The 22,099-nt window shown below is 42.6% G+C and overlaps 1 protein-coding gene across 1 annotated transcript in view; it reads left to right on the top strand.

The window, feature by feature from the left end:
• Nucleotides 1-22,099, top strand: part of dnah9 (dynein, axonemal, heavy chain 9) — a 585,611-nt gene that overhangs the window by 107,452 nt on the left and 456,060 nt on the right. The window contains exons 26-27 of the mRNA XM_063074264.1: nt 11,366-11,526; nt 17,490-17,646. Coding sequence (XP_062930334.1) covers nt 11,366-11,526; nt 17,490-17,646 — 318 coding nt within the window. The remainder of the gene's footprint in view (nt 1-11,365; nt 11,527-17,489; nt 17,647-22,099) is intronic.

The following is a 22,099-nucleotide window of genomic DNA, read 5'->3' on the forward strand; positions in this document are numbered from 1 at the left end:
TAGTATATATAATTATCTGGATAGACAGGGTCTGGTTAGGAACAGTCAACACGGATTTGTGTGTGGCAGGTCAAGTTTGACAAATCTTATTGAATTTTTTTGAAGAGGTTACTAGGAAAGTTGACGAGGGTAAAGCGGTGGATGTTGTCTATATGGACTTCAGTAAGGCCTTTGGCAAGGTCCCACATGGAAGGTTGGTTAGGAAGGTTCAATTGTTAGGTATTAATATTGAAGTAGTAAAATGGATTCAGCAGTGGGTGGATACGAGACGCCAGAGAGTGGTGGTGGATAACTGTTTGTCAGATTGGAGGCCGATGACTAGTGGTGTGCCTCTGGGATCTGTACTGGGTCCAATGTTATTTGTCATATACATTAATCTAGATGATGGGGTGGTAAATTGGATGAGTAAGTATGCAGATGATACTAAGATAGGTGGTGTTGTGGATAATGAAGTAGGTTTTCAAAGCTTGCAGAGAGATTTAGGCCAGTTAGAAGATTGGGCTGAAAGATGGCAGATGGAGTTTAATGCTGATAAATGTGAGGTGTTACATTTTGGTAGGACTAATCAAAATAGGACATGCATGGTAAATGGTAGGGCATTGAAGAATCCTTTAGAACAGAGGGATCTAGGAATAATGGTGCATAGTTCCCTCAAGGTGGAATCTCATGTGGATAGGGTGGTGAAGAAAGCTTTTGGTATGCTGGCCTTTATAAATCAGAGCATTGAGTATAGGAGTTGGGATGTAATGTTGAAATTGTACAAGGCATTAGTGAGACCAAATTTGGAGTATTGTGTATAGTTCAGGTCATCGAATTATAGGAAAGATGTCAACAAAATAGAGAGAGTACAGAGAAGATTTACTAGAATGTTACCTGGGTTTTATCACCTAAATGACAGAGAAAGGTTGAACAAGTTGGGTCTTACTTTGGAAGGTAGAAGGTTGAGGGGGGACTTGATAAAAGGTATTTAAAAATATGAGGGGGATAGATAGAGTTGACATGGATAGGCTTTTTCCATAGAGAGTGGGGGAGATTCAAACAAGAGGACATCAGTTGAGAGTTAAAGGGCAAAAGTTTAGGGGTAACATGAGGGGGAACTACTTTACTCAGAGAGTGGTAGCTATGTGGAATGAGCGTCTGGCAGAAGTGGTTGAGGCAGGTTCGAAGTTGTCGTTTAAAGTTAAATTGGACAGTTATATGGACAGGAAAGGAATGGAGAGTTATGGGCTGAGTGCAGGTCGGTGGGACTAGGTGAGAGTAAGAGTTCAGCACGGACTAGAAGGGCCGAGATGACCTGTTTCTGTGCTGTAATTGTTATATGTTTATATGGTTATAGTGCCCCAGTAAAAAAAAAGTTGATACACTATTAAAATAAAAGGGGATGAGTGTACCGTATAGCCTACGTTATAATAAGGGACTACTTTATGTTTTAGTAACACATTGTTGCATGTGCTATTAGGCGCGTATTGATCTGTATGTGTGTGTCAAGTTCAGACTCTACCAGAAAAGAACCATGAAACTTAGTTCCCGTCTCCAGGGTTTTTATTATTAGCATAGTTGTGTAAACAGGCCACATACACAACAGAGGCCAACCATTGTTGTGTCATCAGGAAACAATGATTTAAATTAATCTGGATCTAGCAGTGCAGTCATGTATCAGCAGTGTGACCAACAGTGGGCTGAGCATGCAGCCCTGAGGGGTGTCGGCGTTCAGCGTGATGGAGCTGGAGATGTTTCTGTCAATATGGACTGACTGTGGCCTTTCGGTCAAGAAGTCCAAGATCCAATTACAGAGAGAGGTGTTGAGGGAAGTTTACCTACCAGATTTTAGACCATAAGACAAAGGAGCAGAAGTCAGCCATTCGGCCCATCGAGTCTGCTCCGCCATTTTATCATGAGCTGATCCATTCTCCCATTTAGTCCCACTCCCTCGCCTTCTCACCATAACCTTTGATGCCCTGGCTACTCAGATACCTATCAATCTCTGCCTTAAATACACCCAATGACTTGGCCTCCACTGCTGCCCGTGGCAACAAATTCCATAGATTCACCACCGTTTGACTAAAAAAATTTCTTCGCATTTCTGTTCTGAGTGGGCACCCTTCAATCCTGAAGTCATGCCCTCTCGTACTAGACTCCCCCCTCGTGGGAAACAACTTTGCCTCATCCACTCTGTCCATGCCTTTTGACATTTGAAATCTTTCTATGAGGTCTCCCCTCATTCTTCTAAACTCCAAGGAATACAGTCCAAGAGCGGACAAACGTTCCTCTTATGTTAACCCTCTCATTCCCGGAATCATCTAGTGAATCTTCTCTGTACCCTCTCCAACGTCAGCACATCCTTTCTTAAATAAAGAGACCAAAACTGCCCACAGTACTCCAAGTGAGGTCTCACCAGCGCCTTATAGAGCCTCAACATCACATCCCTGCTCCTATACTCTATTCCTCTAGAAATGAATGCCAACATTGCATTCGCCTTCTTCACTACTGACTCAGCCTGGAGGTTAACCTTAAGGGTATCTTGTACGATGACTCCCAAGTCCCATTGCATCTCAGAATTTTGAATTCTTTCCCCATTTAAATAATAGTCTGCCATTCATTTCTTCTGCCAAAGTGCATAACCATACACTTTCCAACATTGTATTTCATTTGCCACTTCTTTGCCCTTCCTTCCAATCTATCCAAGTCTCTCTGCAGACTCTCCGTTTCCTCGGCACTACCGGCCCCTCCACCTATGTTCGTATCGTCAGCAAACTTAGCCACAAAGCCATCTATTCCATAATCCAAATCGTTGATGTACAATGTAAAAAGAAGCGGCCCCAACACGGACCCCTGTGGAACACCACTGGTAACCAGCAGCCAACCAGAATAGGATCCCTTTATTCCCAATCTCTGTTTCCTGCCAATCAGCCAACGCTCTATCGACGTACGTTACTTTCCCGTAATTCCATGGGCTCTTATCTTGTTAAATAGCCTCATGTGTGGCAAAGGCCTTCTGAAAATCCAAATATACTACATCCACTGCATCTCCCTTGTCTAGCCTATTGGTAATTTCCTCAAAAAATTGTAATAGGTTTGTCAGGCAGGATTTTCCTTTAAGGAATCCATGCTGAGTTCTGCCTATCTTGTCATATGCCTCCAGGTACTCTGTAACCTCATCCTTGTCAATCGACTCCAACAACTTCCCAATCACCGATGTCAAGCTAACAGGTCTATAATTTCCTTTTTGCTTCCTTGCCCCCTTCTTAAATAGCGGAGTGACATTTGCAATCTTCCAGTCCTCCAGAACCATGCCAGAATCTATCGACTTTTGAAAGATCATCGCTAATGCCTCCGCAATCTCCACAGCTACTTCCTTCAGAACATGCGGGTGCATTCCATCTGGTCCGGGAGATTTATCTACCTTCAGACTATTCAGCTTCCTGAGTACTTTCTCTGTCGTAATTGTGACTGTGCACACTTCTATTCCCTGCCACCCTTGAGTGTCCGGTATACTGCTGATGTCTTCCTCAGTGAAGACTGATGCAAAATACTCATTCAGTTCCTCTGCCGTCTCCTTATCTCCCATTACAATTTCTCCAGCATTATTTTCTATCGGTCCTATATCTACTCTCACCAGTCTTTTACTCTTTATATACTTGAAAAAGCTTTTAGTATCCTCTTTGATATTATTTGCTAGGTTCCTTTCATAGTTAATCTTTTCCCTCTTAATGATCTTTTTAGTTTCCTTTTGTAAGGTTTTAAAAATTTCCCAATCCTCTGTCTTCCCGCAAATTTTTGCTTCCTTGTATGCCCTCTCCTTTGCTCTAACTTCTCTTGTCAACCACGGTTGCATCCTTTTTCCATTTGAAAATTTCTTCTTTTTTGGAATATACCTGTCTTGCACCTTCCTCACTTCTTGCATAACCTCCAGCCACTGCTGCTGTGCCGTCTTTCCCACCAGTGTCCCTTTCCAGTCAACTTTGGCCAGTTCCTCTCTCATGCCACCGTAATTTCCTTACTCCACTGAAATACCGATACATCAGATTTCGGCTTCTCTTTTTCAAATTTCACGGTGAACTCAATCATGTTATGAACACTGTCTCCTAAGGGTCCTTCACCTCAATCTCTCTAATCACCTCCGGTTCATTACACAATACCCAAACCAGTACAGCCGATCCCCTAGTGGGCTCAACAACAAGCTGTTCTAAAAAGCCATCTCACAGACATTCTACAAATTCCCTCTCTTGAGATCCAGTGCCGACCTGATTTTCCCAATCCACTTGCATGTTAAAATCCCCCACAATTATCATAATACTGCCCTTCTGACAAGCCTTTTCTATTTCCTGTAGTAATTTGTAGTCCACATCCCTGCAGCTGTTTGGAGGCCTATAAATAACTGCCATCAGGGTCCTTTTACCCCTGCGATTTCTTAGCTCAACCCATAAAGATTCTGCACCTTCCGATCCTATATCACCTCTTTCTAATGATTTAATATCATTTCTTACCAATAAAGCCACGCCTCCCCCTCTGCCTACCTTCCTATCCTTCTGATACACCGTGTATCCTTGGACATTCAGCTCCCAGAGACATGCATCCTTTAGCCAGGTCTCAGTGATGGCCACAATATCATACCTGCCAATCTGTAGCTGTACAACAAGATCATCCACTTTATTCCTTATGCTGCATGCATTTTAGGCATTTAAGGCATTTAAGATTTTGAAGCATAATTACATTAAACAGTGATCTGAAGTCGATGAACAACATCCTGGCTTATGAGGCACCATTTTCCAGATGGGTCAGGACGAAGTGGAGTGCAGAGGTTAGGGCATCATCAGTGGGCTGAGTTGTGAGATAAACAAACCGGAAGGGGCCTAATGAAGTTAATGCGATCCATAAACAGCCATTTAAAGCACTTTGTTATGGAGGTCATTGCCAGTGGACGGTAGACATTAAGGCAGGTTACTGTCTCCCTCTTGGGCACCAGGATAGTAGTGGATGCCTTGAAGTCTGCGGGGACAGTGGACTTCTCTGAAGAGATGTTGAAGATGTCTGTTAGAACCTCTGTTAACTGGACTGTGCAGTCGCTCAGCATCTGCCCCGGTATGTTATCGGGCCCTACGGCTTTATGTGGGTTGACCCTGGCAGGGGTCTTCCTCACATTACAGAACAGTACAGCACAGGAACAGACCAGCTAAAGAGCAAACCAAAAACACTAATCCCTCCTACCTACACAATGTCATTATTCCTCCATCCTCCTCACATTCATGTGCCTATCTAAATGTCTCTTAAAAGACTCTAATGTATTTGCCACTATCACTGCACCAGGCATCCACCACTCTCTGAGTCAAAAAACATAATCCTCACATCCCCTTTGAACCTACCCCCCTCACCTTCGATGCATACCCTCTGGTATGAGACATTTATACCTTGGGAAACAGATACTCCCTGTCTACTTTATCTATGCCTTTCATAATCTTATAAACCTCTATCAGATCTCCCCCAGCCTCCTTCGCTCCAGAGAAAGCAACCCAGGTTTATCCAGCCTCTCATGATAGCACATGCCCTCTAAACCAGACAACGTCCTGGTAAACCTCTTCTGCACCCCCTCTAAAGCCTCAACTTTCTTCCTATGGTGGGGCAACCAGTAATGTATGCGATAGTCCAGATGTGACCTAATCAGAGTTCTATGAAGTTCCAACATAACCTCTTGACTTTTGAACTCAATGCCTCGATTAATAAAAACAAGAATTCTGTAAACCTCCTTAACCACCTTATTGACCTGTGTAGCCAATTTTAATGATCAATGAACTTGGATCCCAAGATCTCTCTGCTCAGCAACACTGTTAAGGATCTTGCCCTTAACAGTGTACTGTCTCCTTGCATTTGCCTATGAAGGTGCAGCACTTCATATTTATCTGGGCTAAATTCCCTCTGCCATTTCTCTGTCCATATCGGCAACCGGCATGTATCGTGCTGTATTCTTTGCCAGTCTTCCACACTATCCACAACTCCATCAGTCTGGGTATTATCCGCAATCTTACTAATCCATCAGCTGCAGCCAGGCAGTATCCCTGCTCCTCAGGCTCATACCAGTTCAAAGGGAGTCTTTATCGCCGGCCCGTCATTATGTGCATTAAACCATGCTTAAGAGACATTCAATCTATCAGGAAGAGATGCATCACTGTTATGGATGTGCAGGGTGGACTTGTAATCTGTTATGGTCCACGTGCACCTTGTGTTTCTGGTGTGACATAAGTGGCAGTATATTCTCTGTGCATAATCCTGTTTTGCCTTCCTGTTAGCACAGCTCTTGCTGACTTGAGGGCTGTCTTATCCACCAATCTGAAGGCAGCGTCCTGAACTCTCAGCCATGCCCGGATCTCTGCTGTCAGCCATGGCTTCTGATTTACCCTTACATAGATTTGTTTCATAACTGTGACATCTTCAATGCAATTCTCTACATAGCCAGTCACAGATCTTGCATATTCTTCGATGTTAATTTGATGGTCTTAGGCAGCCCTGAGCATGCCACAAGCTGTGTTTTTAAAGCAGTCCTGCAATTCTGAGGTTGCCCTTCTGGCTAGGCTATTAACTCGCTTTGAACTGGTTTGATTCATTTAATCTATGGTCTGTAAGAGATAAGCGGTCAGAGTATCTGAGGTTGCAGAGCAGCTTCATGTTCACCAGTGATACTGGTATAAACCAGATCTAGTGTGATTTTTGTCTCTGGTAGCAAAGTCAATATACTGATAGAATTTAGACAGGACTGATTTAAAGTTAGCATGGTTTAAGTCACCAAAAACAATTTAAAAAAGACAGGGCAGCCTTTCTTAATGTATTTGTGCTGGTGGAACCCTTGAAATAATTTTCAGGTCTCAGGGAACCCATGCGTTAAAGATTTTTATATCTACAGCTCACGGTACATTAACGTGATCAGTGTTGTAGATATAATAATCCAAGACAATTGTCAATGCTGTTTTGAGTAGAGAATGAACTTTTAGCCAACCTTTCATGGGGAAAAAACAGGTAGTTAAGCTTAGCATACCTTTCTTGAAATTAATCTCTTTGTTTCCGTTTCATAAATTTTAAAAGCTCAATAAAGGCAAACATAATAAATTTCTATTAAATAACTAGCTTAAGCCGAAGTGGTATTTAATTTTTCTAAAGGTAGGCTTGATAGATTTAATTTAAATAAAGGTTGTAAATTGGTTTTAATTAATGCTATTTACACCATGAAAATTTATTGACAATGTTGAATAGTAAAGTTACTGAAAACCATAAGCCAAAGCAATATAAATAAAAGTATAGCCTAATATAAAATTTTATACAAGACTTCGAAAAATCATTTTCTTACTAAGTGACATCATCAGGCTCAAATATAGGCCTAGCATGTGAAACCTGTGCTTGTTTTTTGCTGCACAAATACTCAATTCAGGGTCGAATTTGAGATAAGCACACACAGATTTCACCTTCAATTGACATGAGACTATTTCTATCCTTCCTCTTGATGCTTATTAAACAAGAAAAAACTTGCTCACACATGCAAGAAGTTGAAAACTGCAAGAAAATGTTCATTGCTTTCCTATGAATGGCAGGATACTCTTCTTTCACAGAAATCCAGAACTTGTCTGGGGCTGGTCAGTAAATCTCTAGTGCATGATCAGACTGCAGCTCAAAAAGTTCTATCTTTTCTATCAAAGTTAAATTCTCAGGCTGAGCAGAAGATTCAGAGAAAGGATCCCTCACCCAGTCATACATTTGTGTTGAAAGAGAGGAAAAATACTGTTCAACTTCGTTCTGCCATTCTTCCAGGTAGTTTTCAATATGACTTGAAACTTTCTGATATCCTTCCTCACTCTATACTAGTAGAGTTTGTTCGCTCCCATAATTCAGTCGGTGGCACAGAAGGGTAAGCTGAGGAAGGTAATTTGAGAGGGAGAGGCTGATTTCACAGCCCAACTTGGGCAAGTCCATTCAACGCGCAGAAAATATACTTCATGCTCCTCATCAGCCTACTGTTTGGGGCATGTTCAGGGCTATCTATGACTGTCACATTAACATTGAATAATATGCAAAATTCCAATTCAACCAAAGCCTTCCATAACTTTAAACAACTCTAAGTTATTCCTCAGATTTCTTGATAAGTAAGGCTCAGGTTTGTTCAACTTTTACAGATACACGTACTGCTGTATTGTTGGTAAAATCCGTAAAGGCCTCTGTAGCCTCCTTTGTCCTCTTCATAATAAAGTGATAACAACAATAGGCAGTCTAATCAAAGTAAAGTTTCACACAGCAATACAGTGCTCATCAATTATCAATGGCCTCCCATATTTCCCGTCAAAAACTGAGAATGGACTCAACCAGACACACTGAGTCCAACTGCGCACTGCCATAGTGGGCTGAGAGACCTCTGACGAGATTGCTAATGGAGCTGCTTGGTCACTGCCCAACAAATGCGAGTGCCAGCATCACGTGAAGTCCAAATACGATGTTTATTTTTTAAAATCATGATCTCTCGTGGAACCCTGGTCGAGAAACCCTGCACTGGGTGTGTGGCTTTGAGGTCAGTAATAGTACTGTGGAGCTCAAGCCGCATTTCCCCAACATTAGCATGGTGGGGGTGGGGTGGTGAAGGTGTGTTTTCAGCACAATCTCAGTGGCAGTGAGCTCCCTTGGTAAGTAGAAGGGCCGTTAGTTCATTATTTAAAAACTCTACCAGAGGTGAACAGTGGGTCGTCACTACTGAAGCATTCAAACACCTGTTTCTGTGTACACCTCCACCACGGGTCTTGCCGGAGGTTTTGGGAATTCTGGCGACCTAAAAAGAGATGAAACCCTCTAGCTGTACAGCTGCCTCAGGGGTAGTACCCTGGAGTCACATTAGCAACAGGATGAGCATGCGACAGTCCTGCACCTCATGCTGATTTACTCTCAGACGCAGGTGATCTTGCTGAGTGGCTGTAACAGAAGACATGATACGTAGATAAGCCCATGCTGCAAAGCTCATCTGCTATCTCACAACGCAATAGTGGGGTGGATTTATAGTACTTAGTGACCTTAATATCCAGTGGTGTCTTCCAATCTGAAGAAAGACATACAGGATGGACAATTACACCATTAGGTGGAGCTAGAGTGGCCTATTCGTCAGTCAGCAGAAGTTGTGCCACATGTTAGCAAGGTCATTGAGCACAAGTAGACAAAGTCTTGCAGTTTGATTTGAGAGAGATAGCCCTGAAAAGTTAAAAAAAAATTAGCTTCATTTGTGTCAAATGTTGCTTTGATTAGACTGCATATTGTTGTCATCACTCTATCATGAATAGGACAAAGGAGGCTGCAGAGGAGTTAAAGGGCTTTACCAGTAAAACAGAAGTACATGGATCTGTAAAAGATGAACAAACCTGGGTCTCACATCAAAAAATCTGAGGAGTGACTTGGAGGCATTTAAAGTTATGGAAGCCTTGGATTGTTATGGAAGTCCTTTAACATCTGCCGGACGATGCTGAGGATGTTCTACGAGTCTGTGGTGGCCAGTGCGATCATGTTTGCTGTTGTGTGCTGGGGCAGCAGGCTGAGGGTAGCACACACCAACAGAATCAACAAACTCATTCGTAAGGCCAGTGATGTGGGGATGGATCTGGACTCTCTGACGGTGGTGTCTGAAAAGACGATGCTGTCCAAGTTGCATGCCATCTTGGACAATGTCTCCCATCCGCTACATAATGTACTGGTTGGGCACAGGAGTACATTCAGCCAAAGACTCATTCCACCGAGATGCAACACAGAGTGTCATAGGAAGTCATTCCTGCCTGTGGCCATCAAACTTTACAACTCCTCCCTTGGAGGATCAGACACCCTGAGCCAATAGCCTGGTCCTGGACTTATTTCCTGGCATAATTTACATATTACTATTTAACTATTTATGGTTTTATTACTATTTAATTATTTATGGTGCAACTGTAACGAAAACCAATTTCTCCCGGGATCAATAAAGTATGACTATGACTATGAATTGGGATGTTTCCACTGATAAAAGAACATGACTAGATGCCATACGTATAAAACTGAAGAAATCTACGAGGGATGATTGATAAGTTTGTGCCTTAAGGTAGAAGGAGCCAATTTTAGAAAACCTAGCACATTTATTTTTCAACATAGTCCCCTCCTACTTACTCGAGTGACTGTGGAGCATACGGATTCCTTCTTTGTAGAAGTGGTCCACAGCAGGGGTGTTTGATAAGTTTGTGGCCTAAAGTAGAAGGAGATGAGTTATTAACTTCAAACTTTCTGCATTATCACTCAAAGAGTTGAACTGCACGTGCATGTAACAAGAGCATCTTGGTGGTCGACAGCAGGGGTGATTGATAAGTTTGTGGCCTTAGGTAGAAGGAGATGAGTTATAGAGCTCTCGTTACATGCACGTGTAGTTCAACTCTGAGTGAAAGTGCAGAAAGTTTGAAGTTAATAACTCATTTCCTTCTATTTTAGGCCACGAACGTATCAATCACCCCCGCTGTGGACCACTTCTGGAGGTCCAAGACGCCGACTTCTACAAAGGAGTGATCCGTATGCTCCATGACCACTGGACTAAGTGTGTAAATGTTGGAAAAATAAATGTGCTAGGTTTTCTAAAATTGACTCCTTCTACCTTAAGCCACAAACTTATCAATCACCCCTCATATTAGGGAACTGTGGGAAATTTATTGGTCTAGAGCACACTACCTCAGGGTGTGGCTGAAATGAATGGTGGTATAGATGTATATCAGGGCAGATTGGACAAGCACAAGAGGAAATGGGTAACAGAGGGATATAGATGAGGAAAGCTGGGAAATGACTCAAATGGTGTATAAATGCTGTTATGTGGTGATGGGCTACACAGCTCTTCTGCTATATATCTTGTATATTTTGTGTAAAGTTATTATTAGACACCTGTTTAAACATTTCACCTTTCCAGAGGGCATCGGATAGTCTACTCCTTTGGCACTTCGCTTGAAAATCTTTTTATATGTGACTCTTCTAACATTAAGCTGGGAGGAATCATGCTTGAAAAACTTATTTGCTGATAATCTGGTCACTAGATTTGTCATAAAAGCATACATATTTTAGAGATACAGCATAATAACAGACCCTTCTAGCCCAGCGAGCCTACACCCCGTGTGACCAATTAATCTGCTATCCCATGTCTTTGGAACGTAGAAGGAAATTGGAGAAGTCAAGGAAACTCTTGTGGTCATGGGGAGAATATACAACTCATTACAGACTTCAGTGGAATTGAACTCAAGTCTCTGGCACTGTAATAGTGTTATGTGCTTTTAAACTGGAGGTATTTCTTTGTATTTCAGTGCATATTTTGTGGTTAATTAACAGTGCATGCTTCATTTCACAGGTTGAAAACTCTCAAGCTTTTGTCTGGCTCTCTCAGCTTCGGCATCGCTGGGATGATGAAAAGAAACACTGTTTCGCCAACATTTGTGATGCCCAATTTTTGTATTCCTATGAATATTTGGGCAACACTCCTCGACTGGTAATTACACCACTGACAGACAGGTATGCAAACACTTATGGAGTATTTCAATTTGATGAAATTTTCTTGTCTTGAATGTTGAACAGTTACATAGCTTACCAAATTTGTAAGTGGCAAATCTAATACATCACCCATGATTTTCTACATTCTTGATAATAATGCTTCATTTGCCATAGAATGAAGAACATGTGTCCAGGAGTTTGTCAGAATTAGCTGTTAGGCGCTGTGGGTAGACATAAAAGGGACCTAACCACATTTTAAAATTGGACTGCTCTATCTACAATCTTTGCTGGGCTTGCAGTGTTTGGCAGAGCTACTGTACACTTACATCAAACCTAATTGACTGTAAAGAATTAGATTTAAATAAATTCCTCCTTGGGTTTTGAGTTGAAGGGAAGTGAAGTACTTTATCCAGTTCCATAGCCATCCTAAAGACCGTTTGTGCTTCATCTCCAGCAGATTGTTCTTCCGCACTATTGATCAACCAGTTTCTTCCTTGATCGCACTTCTCTGGAACAGCACCTAAATGTTCCTAAATGCTAACTCTTCAATACCCCTCTGCCAAAATCAATCAGAGAGAGAATTGGATAATGTCATGACTTGAGCTTTGCATAATACTTTTTGTCGAGCCATGAGGGGACTTGCAGCAAGACTTCACAAATTGTCCGTGAAACATAAAGGAGATCAAAGACTCATAAAGAGAGCTCAGACTACTCTGCTTAATTGCTCCCAAATTATTACTTCAGCAGCTCAGAAATTGCAGCAGCAACCTTAGTGAAGATTTTGTATTCTTTCTCTTTGAAAGGCAGCAAATCAACTTTGAAGTATTTCAGTGTAGGTATTTTGCATGCCTTTGAACAGAACCTGAAAGGTTTCTTCATGCATTACTCTCGTTTGAAAACTTGGAACCCTGCAAGTAATAGAACATTTAATTCTTCAACTTCCCTATTGGGATACCACAATATAAAACACTTGCTAAAGGAAGATCTGAATATGTACCTCTGCTTAATTGCTACTCAATTATCTTACATTGAAGTGTAACTTAATTACATCGGTGTGATTATTTTTCTTATAGTTTTAGACACCTTTCTGTACACCTGACATTTTGAGCAATATTCCACAGGAGGTGTTGATTCTAGTCTCCTTGCCTTATAGCTACTTATTTATCAGGCTAGCAATGAATTAACATAATGTCAACTTGTTAGTTTTGTCTGTGCAGTGGAATAGATTATGACTTCGATAACTCAATAAAATGATGCTAAATGTGTTTTGAATCCCATTTAACTGTAGAGTTACCTTGTTCTAAGTTATGATTTATCGCTTCACTGTGTTACACAACATCACTTAAAGCTTATCCCATGTACAAATAGAATTATTTACATACTTGATCTTATTTTGCCTTCAGGCATGCATCCAGTATTTCTGTGTGAGAATTAGGCACAGGTTCTATTTTGAATTTGAAATCAGAATGGATTCTTAAAAGTTAAACATTTCCTTTTTCATTTAATATAAAGCTTATGTGACATTTTTTGATTTGGTGACCTGAAATTTGTAGTCAAAAGCCCATACTGTTCATGGTTGAATAAGTTACTGCCTTACAGGCTGTGCAACAGACTGTACCCTATTTATCCTGCCACTGACTGTAAGAAGTTTGTACGTTGTCCCTGTGGACCTATAGGTTTCCTCTTGGGTGCTCTGGTTTCCTCCTGTAATCCAAAAGCATACCAGTTGGTAGGTTAATGTAAATTGTCCTGTGATGAGGCTAGGATTAAATTGGGGGATTGCTGGATGGTGCAGCTCGAAGGGCCTGAGGGGCCTTTTCTGTGCTGTATCTCAGTAGATAGATAAATAACACCACTGGTGAAATCAAGAACAATATCTGAAGTGTACCTTCCAATTAATGGTTGTAAGAAAATCATCAAAAACATTTGCAGGGTTTTTGTTTTTCCTTTATGCAATAGTTGGCACAGATAAACTCAATGCAGAGCAAACGCAGCACAATAACTTTTTGTTTGCCTCAGTACTACATCCAGAAGATAATCTCACTGAATGCCGCACTATTATGTCTCAAGCAAGAATTCATGTTTGAAAGGTCGGGTTGACACATGCTGGGAAATATGATAAGTTTTCCTCACCCTGATATAGAAGAGATGTCAGTAAGCTGGAAGGACTGTAAATAAGGACATTGCTGGGACTCAAGGGATTGAGTTATGAAGGGAGGTTGGGGAATGGAGTGGATTTGTGGAGGTTTATAAAAGCATAAGGTGCAGAGATAGAATCTATATGCTGTCTATATCCCAGGGCTGGGGAATTGAGAACTAGAGGGCATAGGTTTAAGGGTGGGGGGAGAGATTTAATGGAAATCTGAGAGTGATCAGTTTATGGAAAGAGCTGCTGGAGGAAGTGGTTGAGCAGGTGCATTAACAATATTCAAAAGACACTCGGATATACACATGGACTGGTAAGGTTTAGAAGGATACGGGGCAAACCCAGGCAAATTGGGACAGGCTGAGATGGGAATCTTGGTGGGCATGGACCATGTGAGCCAAATGACCCAATTTCCATTCTCTAAGACTCTTATGACTGTGAAAGAAGAAAAGTTCCATGAAATGTGGACTGTGGCTTGGCATAGCTCAAAAGGCCATTTATAAATTTTCTGATGATACAACCATTGTTGGCAGAACCTGAGATGGAATCAAGAGGGAGTACAGGAGAGAGATATGCCAGCTTGTTGAGAGGTATTGCAGCAGCAACATTGCACTCAGAGTCAGCAAGACCAAAGAGCTGATTGTGGACTTCAAAAGTGGAGAGTGTGAGCAATTCCTAGGTGTCATTTCTCTGAAGATCTAACCTGGTCCCAATGTATTGATGCAGCTATAAAGAAAGCAAGATCGCGGCTGTACTTCATTAGGATTTTGAGGAGATTTGGTTTGTCAACTAAGACACTTAAAAACTTCAACAGGTGTACCACGGAGAGCATTCTGGCAGGATGCATCCCTGTCTGGTATGGGAGGCTGCTGCACAGGATGGAAAGAGGCTACAGAAAGTTGTAAAATTAGTCAGCTCCATCTTGGGTACTAGCCTCCAGAGTATCCAAGACATCTTCAAGGAGTGATGTCTCAGAAATACGGTGTCCGTCTGTAAGGACCCTATCAGCCAGGTCATGCCCTCTTCTGATTGTTACCATCAAGGAGGAGGTACAAAGCCTAGAGGCACGCGCTCAGTGATTCAGGAACAGTTTCTTCCCCTCTGTCAATGGATTCCTAAATGGACATTGAACCCATGAACACTACCTCACTTTTATTATTTCTGTTTTTGCACTATATATCTGTAATTGACTTAATTTTTTTCTATCTTATTATCTATTGCACTGTACTGCTGTTGTTATGTTAATAAATTTAACTTATGCTGCTGATATTAAATCTGTTTCTGATTAGAATGTTTACCTTCCCCAACTGCCATAAATAACAGGAAGTTTGGAACTCCAAGGCAAATATATCACTGGTAACCAGTTTCATGAGATATGAGATGATGATTTCCATCAAACAAATGCAATACAATTTTGCTTAATTATCACAATCCATTCGCTAAATATAACAACTGTACATAAATAACAGGAATAGATGTTCAGCTAGAACATTTATAGTGCAGTCTAGTCATCAGCAGATGGTAGACAATATCTAAACTACTTGATTAGAGCAAATCCAGGGTTTAATGTTACCAGCACGTCATGAAAAATTTGTTGACCTATTTGCCTACGCAGAAAGATTTAACTTTGCAAAATTTTTATTTTCTGCATTTGCTTTTTGTTAATGTTACAGAGAATTAGTCAAGCAATTAAAAAGAAATATACATGAGTAGAATCATTAAGACTTCTTCTTGATCTGAAAATATAATTTGCAGACTCCCAGCTTTGAGCAGGTAAAGTAAGCGGAGAAAGCTACGGCTGATATAGTGTAATGTGGAGTAATACGAGACTATTCACTTTACGAGTAGAATAGATACACAGGATATTATTTTTAAATAAGATGGCAATGCATCTCTGTGTTTTTGGGTAAGGAACACACACAGAAAGCTAATGTGAAGGGTGGCCAAGCAGTTAGGAAGGGAAACAGGAAGTTGGCTTCTTTGCAAGAGAGAAGAAACACTAATATCAGGAAGTTTTTAGACAACTGTACAAGAGTTCAGTTAAACCACATATGGAGTGCAACAGGTACATCTGATGTCATTATCAGAATTAGTAACACTGTGAGGATGATGCTTTTTGATTTCCCAAGTGCCTTTAATACCATACAGCCCTCATTGCCCGGGGGGAAAGCTCCATTCAATGCAGATTTGCACTTCCATTGTATCCTGGATAATGGCTAACTGACTGGCAGACCACAGTATGTGCAGCTTCAGAGCTGTGTGTCAGACCTGGTTATAAGCAGTACTGGGCCCCACAGGGGACTGTATTGGCTCCCTTCCTGCTTGCCATGTATACCTCAGACTTTAAATACAACACTGAGTCTTGTCATCTGCAGAAGTTCTCAGATAACTCAGCAATAGTTGGGTGTATAAAGGGAGGATGAGAGGATAAATACTGGGCCCTGGTGGAGGACTTTGTTAAAAGGTGCAAGCTGAATCATCTGCAGCTCGACATCAGTAAGACAAAGGGGACGGTGTTGGTCTTTCGGAAGACTAAGCCTGTACTGCTCCCTATTACTATTGATGGTGAGGATCTGCAAGTACCTGGGGGTGCACCTGGATGGCAGACTTGGGTGGAGCACCAACACAGAGGCTGTGCACAAGAAGGGCCAGGTTTACCTCTACTTCCTGAGGAAACTAAGGTCCTTTGGAGTATGCGGGCCTCTCCTACACATGTTCTACCCATCTGTTGCCAGTGCAATCTTCTATGCGGTTGTCTGCAGGGGCAATGACATTCACACGGATGATGCCAACAGGTGCAATAAACTGATTAGAAAGGCTGGCTCTGTTATAGTCATAGTCATACTTTATTGATCCCGGGGGAAATTAGTTTTCGTTACAGTTGCACCATAAATAAATAGTAATAGAACCATAAATAGTTAAATAGTAATATGTAAATTATGCCTGTAAAATATGAAATAAGTCCAGGACCAGCCTATTGGCTAAGGGTGTCTGACCCTCCAAGGGAGGAGTTGTAAAGTTTGATGGCCACAGGCAGGAATGACTTCCTATGACGCTCTGTGCTGCATCTCGGTGGAATAATTCTCTGGCTGAATGTACTCCTGTGCCCACCCAGTACATGAAGTAGTGGATGGGAGACATTGACCAAGATGGCATGCAACTTTATAGGAGTCAAACTGGATACACTGGAGGCTGTGGTAGAATAAAGGACCCTATGGAAAATCCTGGCAATTCTGGACAATGTTTCTTACACTCTGCATGCTACCTGGGCTGAACAGAGCGGCATTTTTAGTAATAGATTAAGACAACTCTGCTGCTCCAGCAAGCACTGTATGAGGTCATTCTCACTCTCAGCCAATGAGTCGATGGGGAAGTGTTGACCTCCTCCTGTTAGACTGTTTGAGGTAACTTTTTTTTATTCTTTCTACTTCTCTTCTAATATTTATATCTTTGCCCTTGTAATGCACTGTGAGACTGTAATTTCATTTGGGATCAATAAATATCTATCACTTAAGGAAGAATATATTTGTAAATGTAGTTGAAAGAAATTCACTACATTGATTGTAAGTGAGAGGAATTCATGTTATGAAGAAAGATTAAACTGTGCCAAAGTTTCTGAAAATATTTGCTTCCAAACTAATGTAGCTTTAAGGCAACTCTCATTACTCATTACACAATTTTTAGTTTGGTCCAACAGCAATTTTAACTCATATTAGCCATAGTTATGCCCTTGAGATTGAACACAATCTGATTGCATAGTGTTGATAATGAAAAAAGATTGGTTCTGCTGTCTTTGGCTTATGCTTTATGTTTTTTTTATTTCATTGGTTTATTTTAGATGTTACATCACGTTGACTCAGTCATTGCATCTAACAATGAGTGGAGCTCCTGCTGGACCTGCTGGCACAGGAAAGACTGAAACCACTAAAGATTTAGGCCGAGCCCTAGGGATTATGGTCTATGTATTCAACTGCTCTGAGCAGATGGATTATAAGGTATAGCCTCTTCAATAAAGATCCACACTTCCTTCATCATTATTAATCTCATCTATTTTTATTGGTATTTTCTTTCCAGCATGCTATTATTATTGCATCTATTTTATTAAATTGCTGCGCGTTAACTTTAGACACCGAGACTGAATTAATCAATTTAAGAAATAAAGCTTTGTCATTGTTAAGATGATATTGGCACCTCTTCTGAATCACATGAACTGGCATCTGCTTCTCTCGGCTTGAAAACGTGGTTTATATTGCACTTAGGCCTTGTGGAAAATTTAAAAATCTGTTCCTATCAGAATAAATACCAAATCTTGTGTTATGTTAAGCAATTATTGTAACCATTGAGATATAAATCGCATCAATATGATACAGTATGCTTGTAACCTTTATATCATATTCAAATGTTGAACTAACAATTTGGTTTATAAATCCGCTGGCACTTACATCCACAGTGATGAAGTGCTTTGAGAAGTTGGTATTGAAACGTATCACTTCCTGCCTGAGAAGCAACTAGGATCTGTCCAGTTTGCCTACTGATGAACAGGTGCCTGGAACAGATGGACATCAGGATGCTCTTTATTGACTACATCTCGCCATTGAATCCTATCATCGTCTCTAAACCTGATCAATACATTTGAAGACCTTGGCCTCAACATCTCCTTATGCAATCGGATCTTCGATTTCCTCACTTGCAGATCCCAGTCAGTTTGAATTGGCAACAACATCTTTTCCACAATCTCCATCAGCACAGGCACACCACAATGCTCTGTGCTTTAGCCACCTGCTCCACTTGTTTCACTGTGAGGCTAGACAGAGCTCCAATGCCATATTCGAGTTTGCTGACGACACTGCTGTTATAGGCCGAATCAAAGGTGGTGACAAATCAGATGTAGGAGGGAAATTGAAAATCTAGCTGTTGTGCCACAACAACAGCATCTTAAAGTTAGCAAGACCCAAGGAGCTGAACTGTCTACCGACTTCAGGAGGAGAAAACCAGAGATCCATGAGCCAGTCCTCATCAGAGGATCAGCAACTTTAAATTCCTTGGCGTTATCATTTTGGTGGACCAGTCCTGGGCCCAGCACATAAGTACAATTATGATGAAAGTACGGCAGCACCTCTACTGCTTTAGGAGTTTGCAAAGAATCGGTGTGGCATCCAAAACTGTGACAAACTTCTATCGATGTTCAGTGGAGAGTATCTTGAATGGCTATATCACAGGCTGGTACGGAATACCAATACCCTTGAATGGAAAGTCCTACAAAAAGTAGTGGATATGGCCCAGTCCATCACTCCCCACCATTGAGCACATCTGCACGATATGTTGTCACAAGAAAGCAGGGACCCCGTAACTCAGGACATGCTCTCTTCTCACTGCTGCCATCAGGAAGAAGGTACAGAAGCCTCATGACTCACCCCATCAGGTTCACTAACAGTTATTATCCCTCAACCATCAGGCTCTTTCACCCAAAGGGGATAACTTCACTCAACTTCACTTAACCCCATCATTAAGATGTTCCCACAACCTATGGGCTCAAATTCATGGACTCTTTATCTCATGTTCTCGATATTAATTGCTTATTAATTTATTACTATTATTTATTTCTTTTTGCATTTGTGCAGTTTGTTGCCACTGTTTTAAGGCCTAGTTGCTGTGGTCCTTCATTGATTTTATTACAGTTGTCATTCAATTATGGAACAGAATGTTGAGTATGCCCACATAAAAACAAATCTCCGGGTGGTACAAGCTGATGTATTGATGTAGTAGTCCTTCGGATTCGAAGAAGACACGGTGTTGTGCAGTTCATCTGTGGACGTGAAGGGGGCTCTGCAGTGTCAGTCTGGAAGCGCAGAGTCTAACACAATGGGGACACTAGAAGTCCGTTGTTGTAATAATTGTGGCTGCTGTTCTGTGACACCGCTCACGGTTTTCCATCAGTTTTTAGCAGCGCCTGTCTTCAAAACTGGTGTAGGCTTCGTAGCACAGGGCTCACCAGTGGGTTCTGTCAGCAGCCGCAGCTTCTAGTTCCCTTGACTGGATGTCACAGTAGCGTAGGGTTTCCTTCACAGCGTCTTTGTAGTGCTTGCGTGGACAACCTTGAGGTCTCTTTCCGGTCTCCAGTTCACCATAGAGCGGTGGTCGTCCATTCTGATGATGTGTCCCACTCACTGCATCTGGGCTCTGATGATCAGGGACTCAATGCTGGTGGACTCCGCGTGATCTAAGACCTCCAGGTTGGAGACACAGTCTTGCCAACGAATGCCAAGGATGGAGCGGAGGGCGCGCATGTGAAATTTCTCCAGTTGTTTGATGTGTCGTCGGTACAGAGTCCACGTCTCACATCCATATAGGAGAGAAGGGATGACCACAGCTCTGTGGACTTACAGCTTTGTAGAGATGCAGACGTCGTGTTGATTGAGCACTCTGGTACACAGCCTCCCCAGAGCCTGGCTGGCCTTGCTGATCCTGGAGTCAATTTCTTTGTCCAAAGACCCATCACTCGAGATGATGCTTCCCAAGTATTTGTAGCTGTTTACATTTGTCAGCTGGGTGTCGTCAACAGTGATATTTGGTTCTGTGGGGTTGGTGTTTGGAACGGGCTGGTGAAGTACTTTGGTCTTGTTCAGGCTGATAGTCAGGCCAAAGGATGTAGCAGTGTCTGAGAATTTGTTTAGCATCAACTGCAGATCACTGTCTTTGTGCGCCAGGAGTGCACAGTCATCAGCAAAGAGGGTTTCTTGAATGACTGTATGGAGGCACTTCGTCCGTGCATTCAAGCGGCAAAGGTTAAAGAGAGAGCCGTCCAATCGGTACCTGATGTACACTCCCTCCCTCAGACCTTGGACAGCACGTGACAACATGCAAGTGAAGAACAGGACTGGGGCTAGTACACAGCCCTGCTTCACCCCATTGGGAATGGCAAATGCAGCTGACGTATCACCACTGCAAAGGACCTGTCCCATCATTCTGTTGTGCAGCAGCTGAATCATCTTCACGAATTTCCTCGGGCATCTGTAACGTCTCAGGATGATCCAGTGAGCCTCCCTGTTTACAGTGTCAAATGCCTGTGTCAGGTCAATGAAGACAGAGTAAAGAGGCTTGCTCTGCTCGATGCACTTCTCCTGGACTTGCCTCACTGCAAATATCATGTCTACTGTACTCTGTTCTGGCCAAAAGCCACACTGCACCTCTGGGAGGTTCCTTTCCGAGGCAGTGACAAGTCTGTTCAGGAGAATACGAGCAAAAATCTTGCCTGCGATGGACAGCAGTGAGATACCCCTGTAGTTTCCGCAGTCTGATTTGCTTTCCTTGTTTTTGTATAAAGCCATGATAGGGCATCGTGGAAGTCGTCAGGCGGCATCTTTGTGATCCAGATGTCTTCCAGGATGTCTTGGAGCGCCTGTAAGGTGTTTGGGCCTAATGCTTTATAGATCTCGGCAGGAATACCATCATGCCCTGTTGCTTTATTTGAGTTCATCTACAAGATTGCTTTCTTGATCTCATCAGTAGAGGGCGGCAGGTCTAGGTCATCCAGGACTGGCTGCTGAGGGGTAAGACATCAGGATCAACTGTGGACGGCCTATTGTGTAGGTTGGAAAATTGTTCAGCCCAGCGGTTTTTCAGTCCTTCCTGAATTTGTTTCTCTTGTTGCATGTTGACCGCTAAGGAAATGATCCGCCAGCTGCGGTTAGCTAGCCAGATGTTGTTGTGGGGCAGGCAATGTTTAGGGTACCTTTTCTACCCCCCTCCCTCATGTGAGGGTAGGCAGTGCTGTGCTAAAAGGGCTGCCAGTCGCCTTGGATGCTGCCGGACATCTCTGCTGCCCCAGGTACAGAGACGAACGACCACTGGTCCAAAGGCCGCCTACGTGCAGGTTTGTGACTACAACTGCCCGGGTCATCTCCGCCTGTTGCTTCGCCACTGCCCCATTGCCGCAGGGCTTGACGAGTTGGGTTTGGACTGAGATGAATTGCACAACAGAAACCTGTGTGTGATGCTGTTGTAAGTGGAACAGCCATTATACAGGGGCAATCCCACTCTCCTGGCAGAAGAGACTTTGATCCAGTGGCACGGACTACCGTTACGGCTGGAGACCTCTCCTGCTGTAGTGGTTGACCAGGACGTCTAAGTGACTTGTCGTGCTCTTAGCGCTCCACAACTCCTGCTGGGCCTGCCTTCTTGACTGTTGGACCATTAATTGGTCTCCTCCGCTCAATCTGCCAGGGCCAGACTTCACATGCCGGGATAGGCAGATCCCCTACCTCACCGAGGGTCGAAGACCTGTTGGCTACCCTCACCTAGTTTGGCCTGTCTGCCGAGACAGTTTCCCGGGGTGTGGCCACTGTGTGTGTTACAGCTACTTGGAGCCACAGGTGAGAGCTGAGCGCCAGGTGGCGACCAAAGGTGGGCGAACTGCCCTGAAAAGGGCACAGCAGGCCTCCCCCACCA

The sequence above is a fragment of the Mobula hypostoma genome, chromosome 22 (assembly GCF_963921235.1).
Source record: "Mobula hypostoma chromosome 22, sMobHyp1.1, whole genome shotgun sequence".
NCBI classification, from domain to species: Eukaryota; Metazoa; Chordata; class Chondrichthyes; order Myliobatiformes; family Myliobatidae; genus Mobula; species Mobula hypostoma.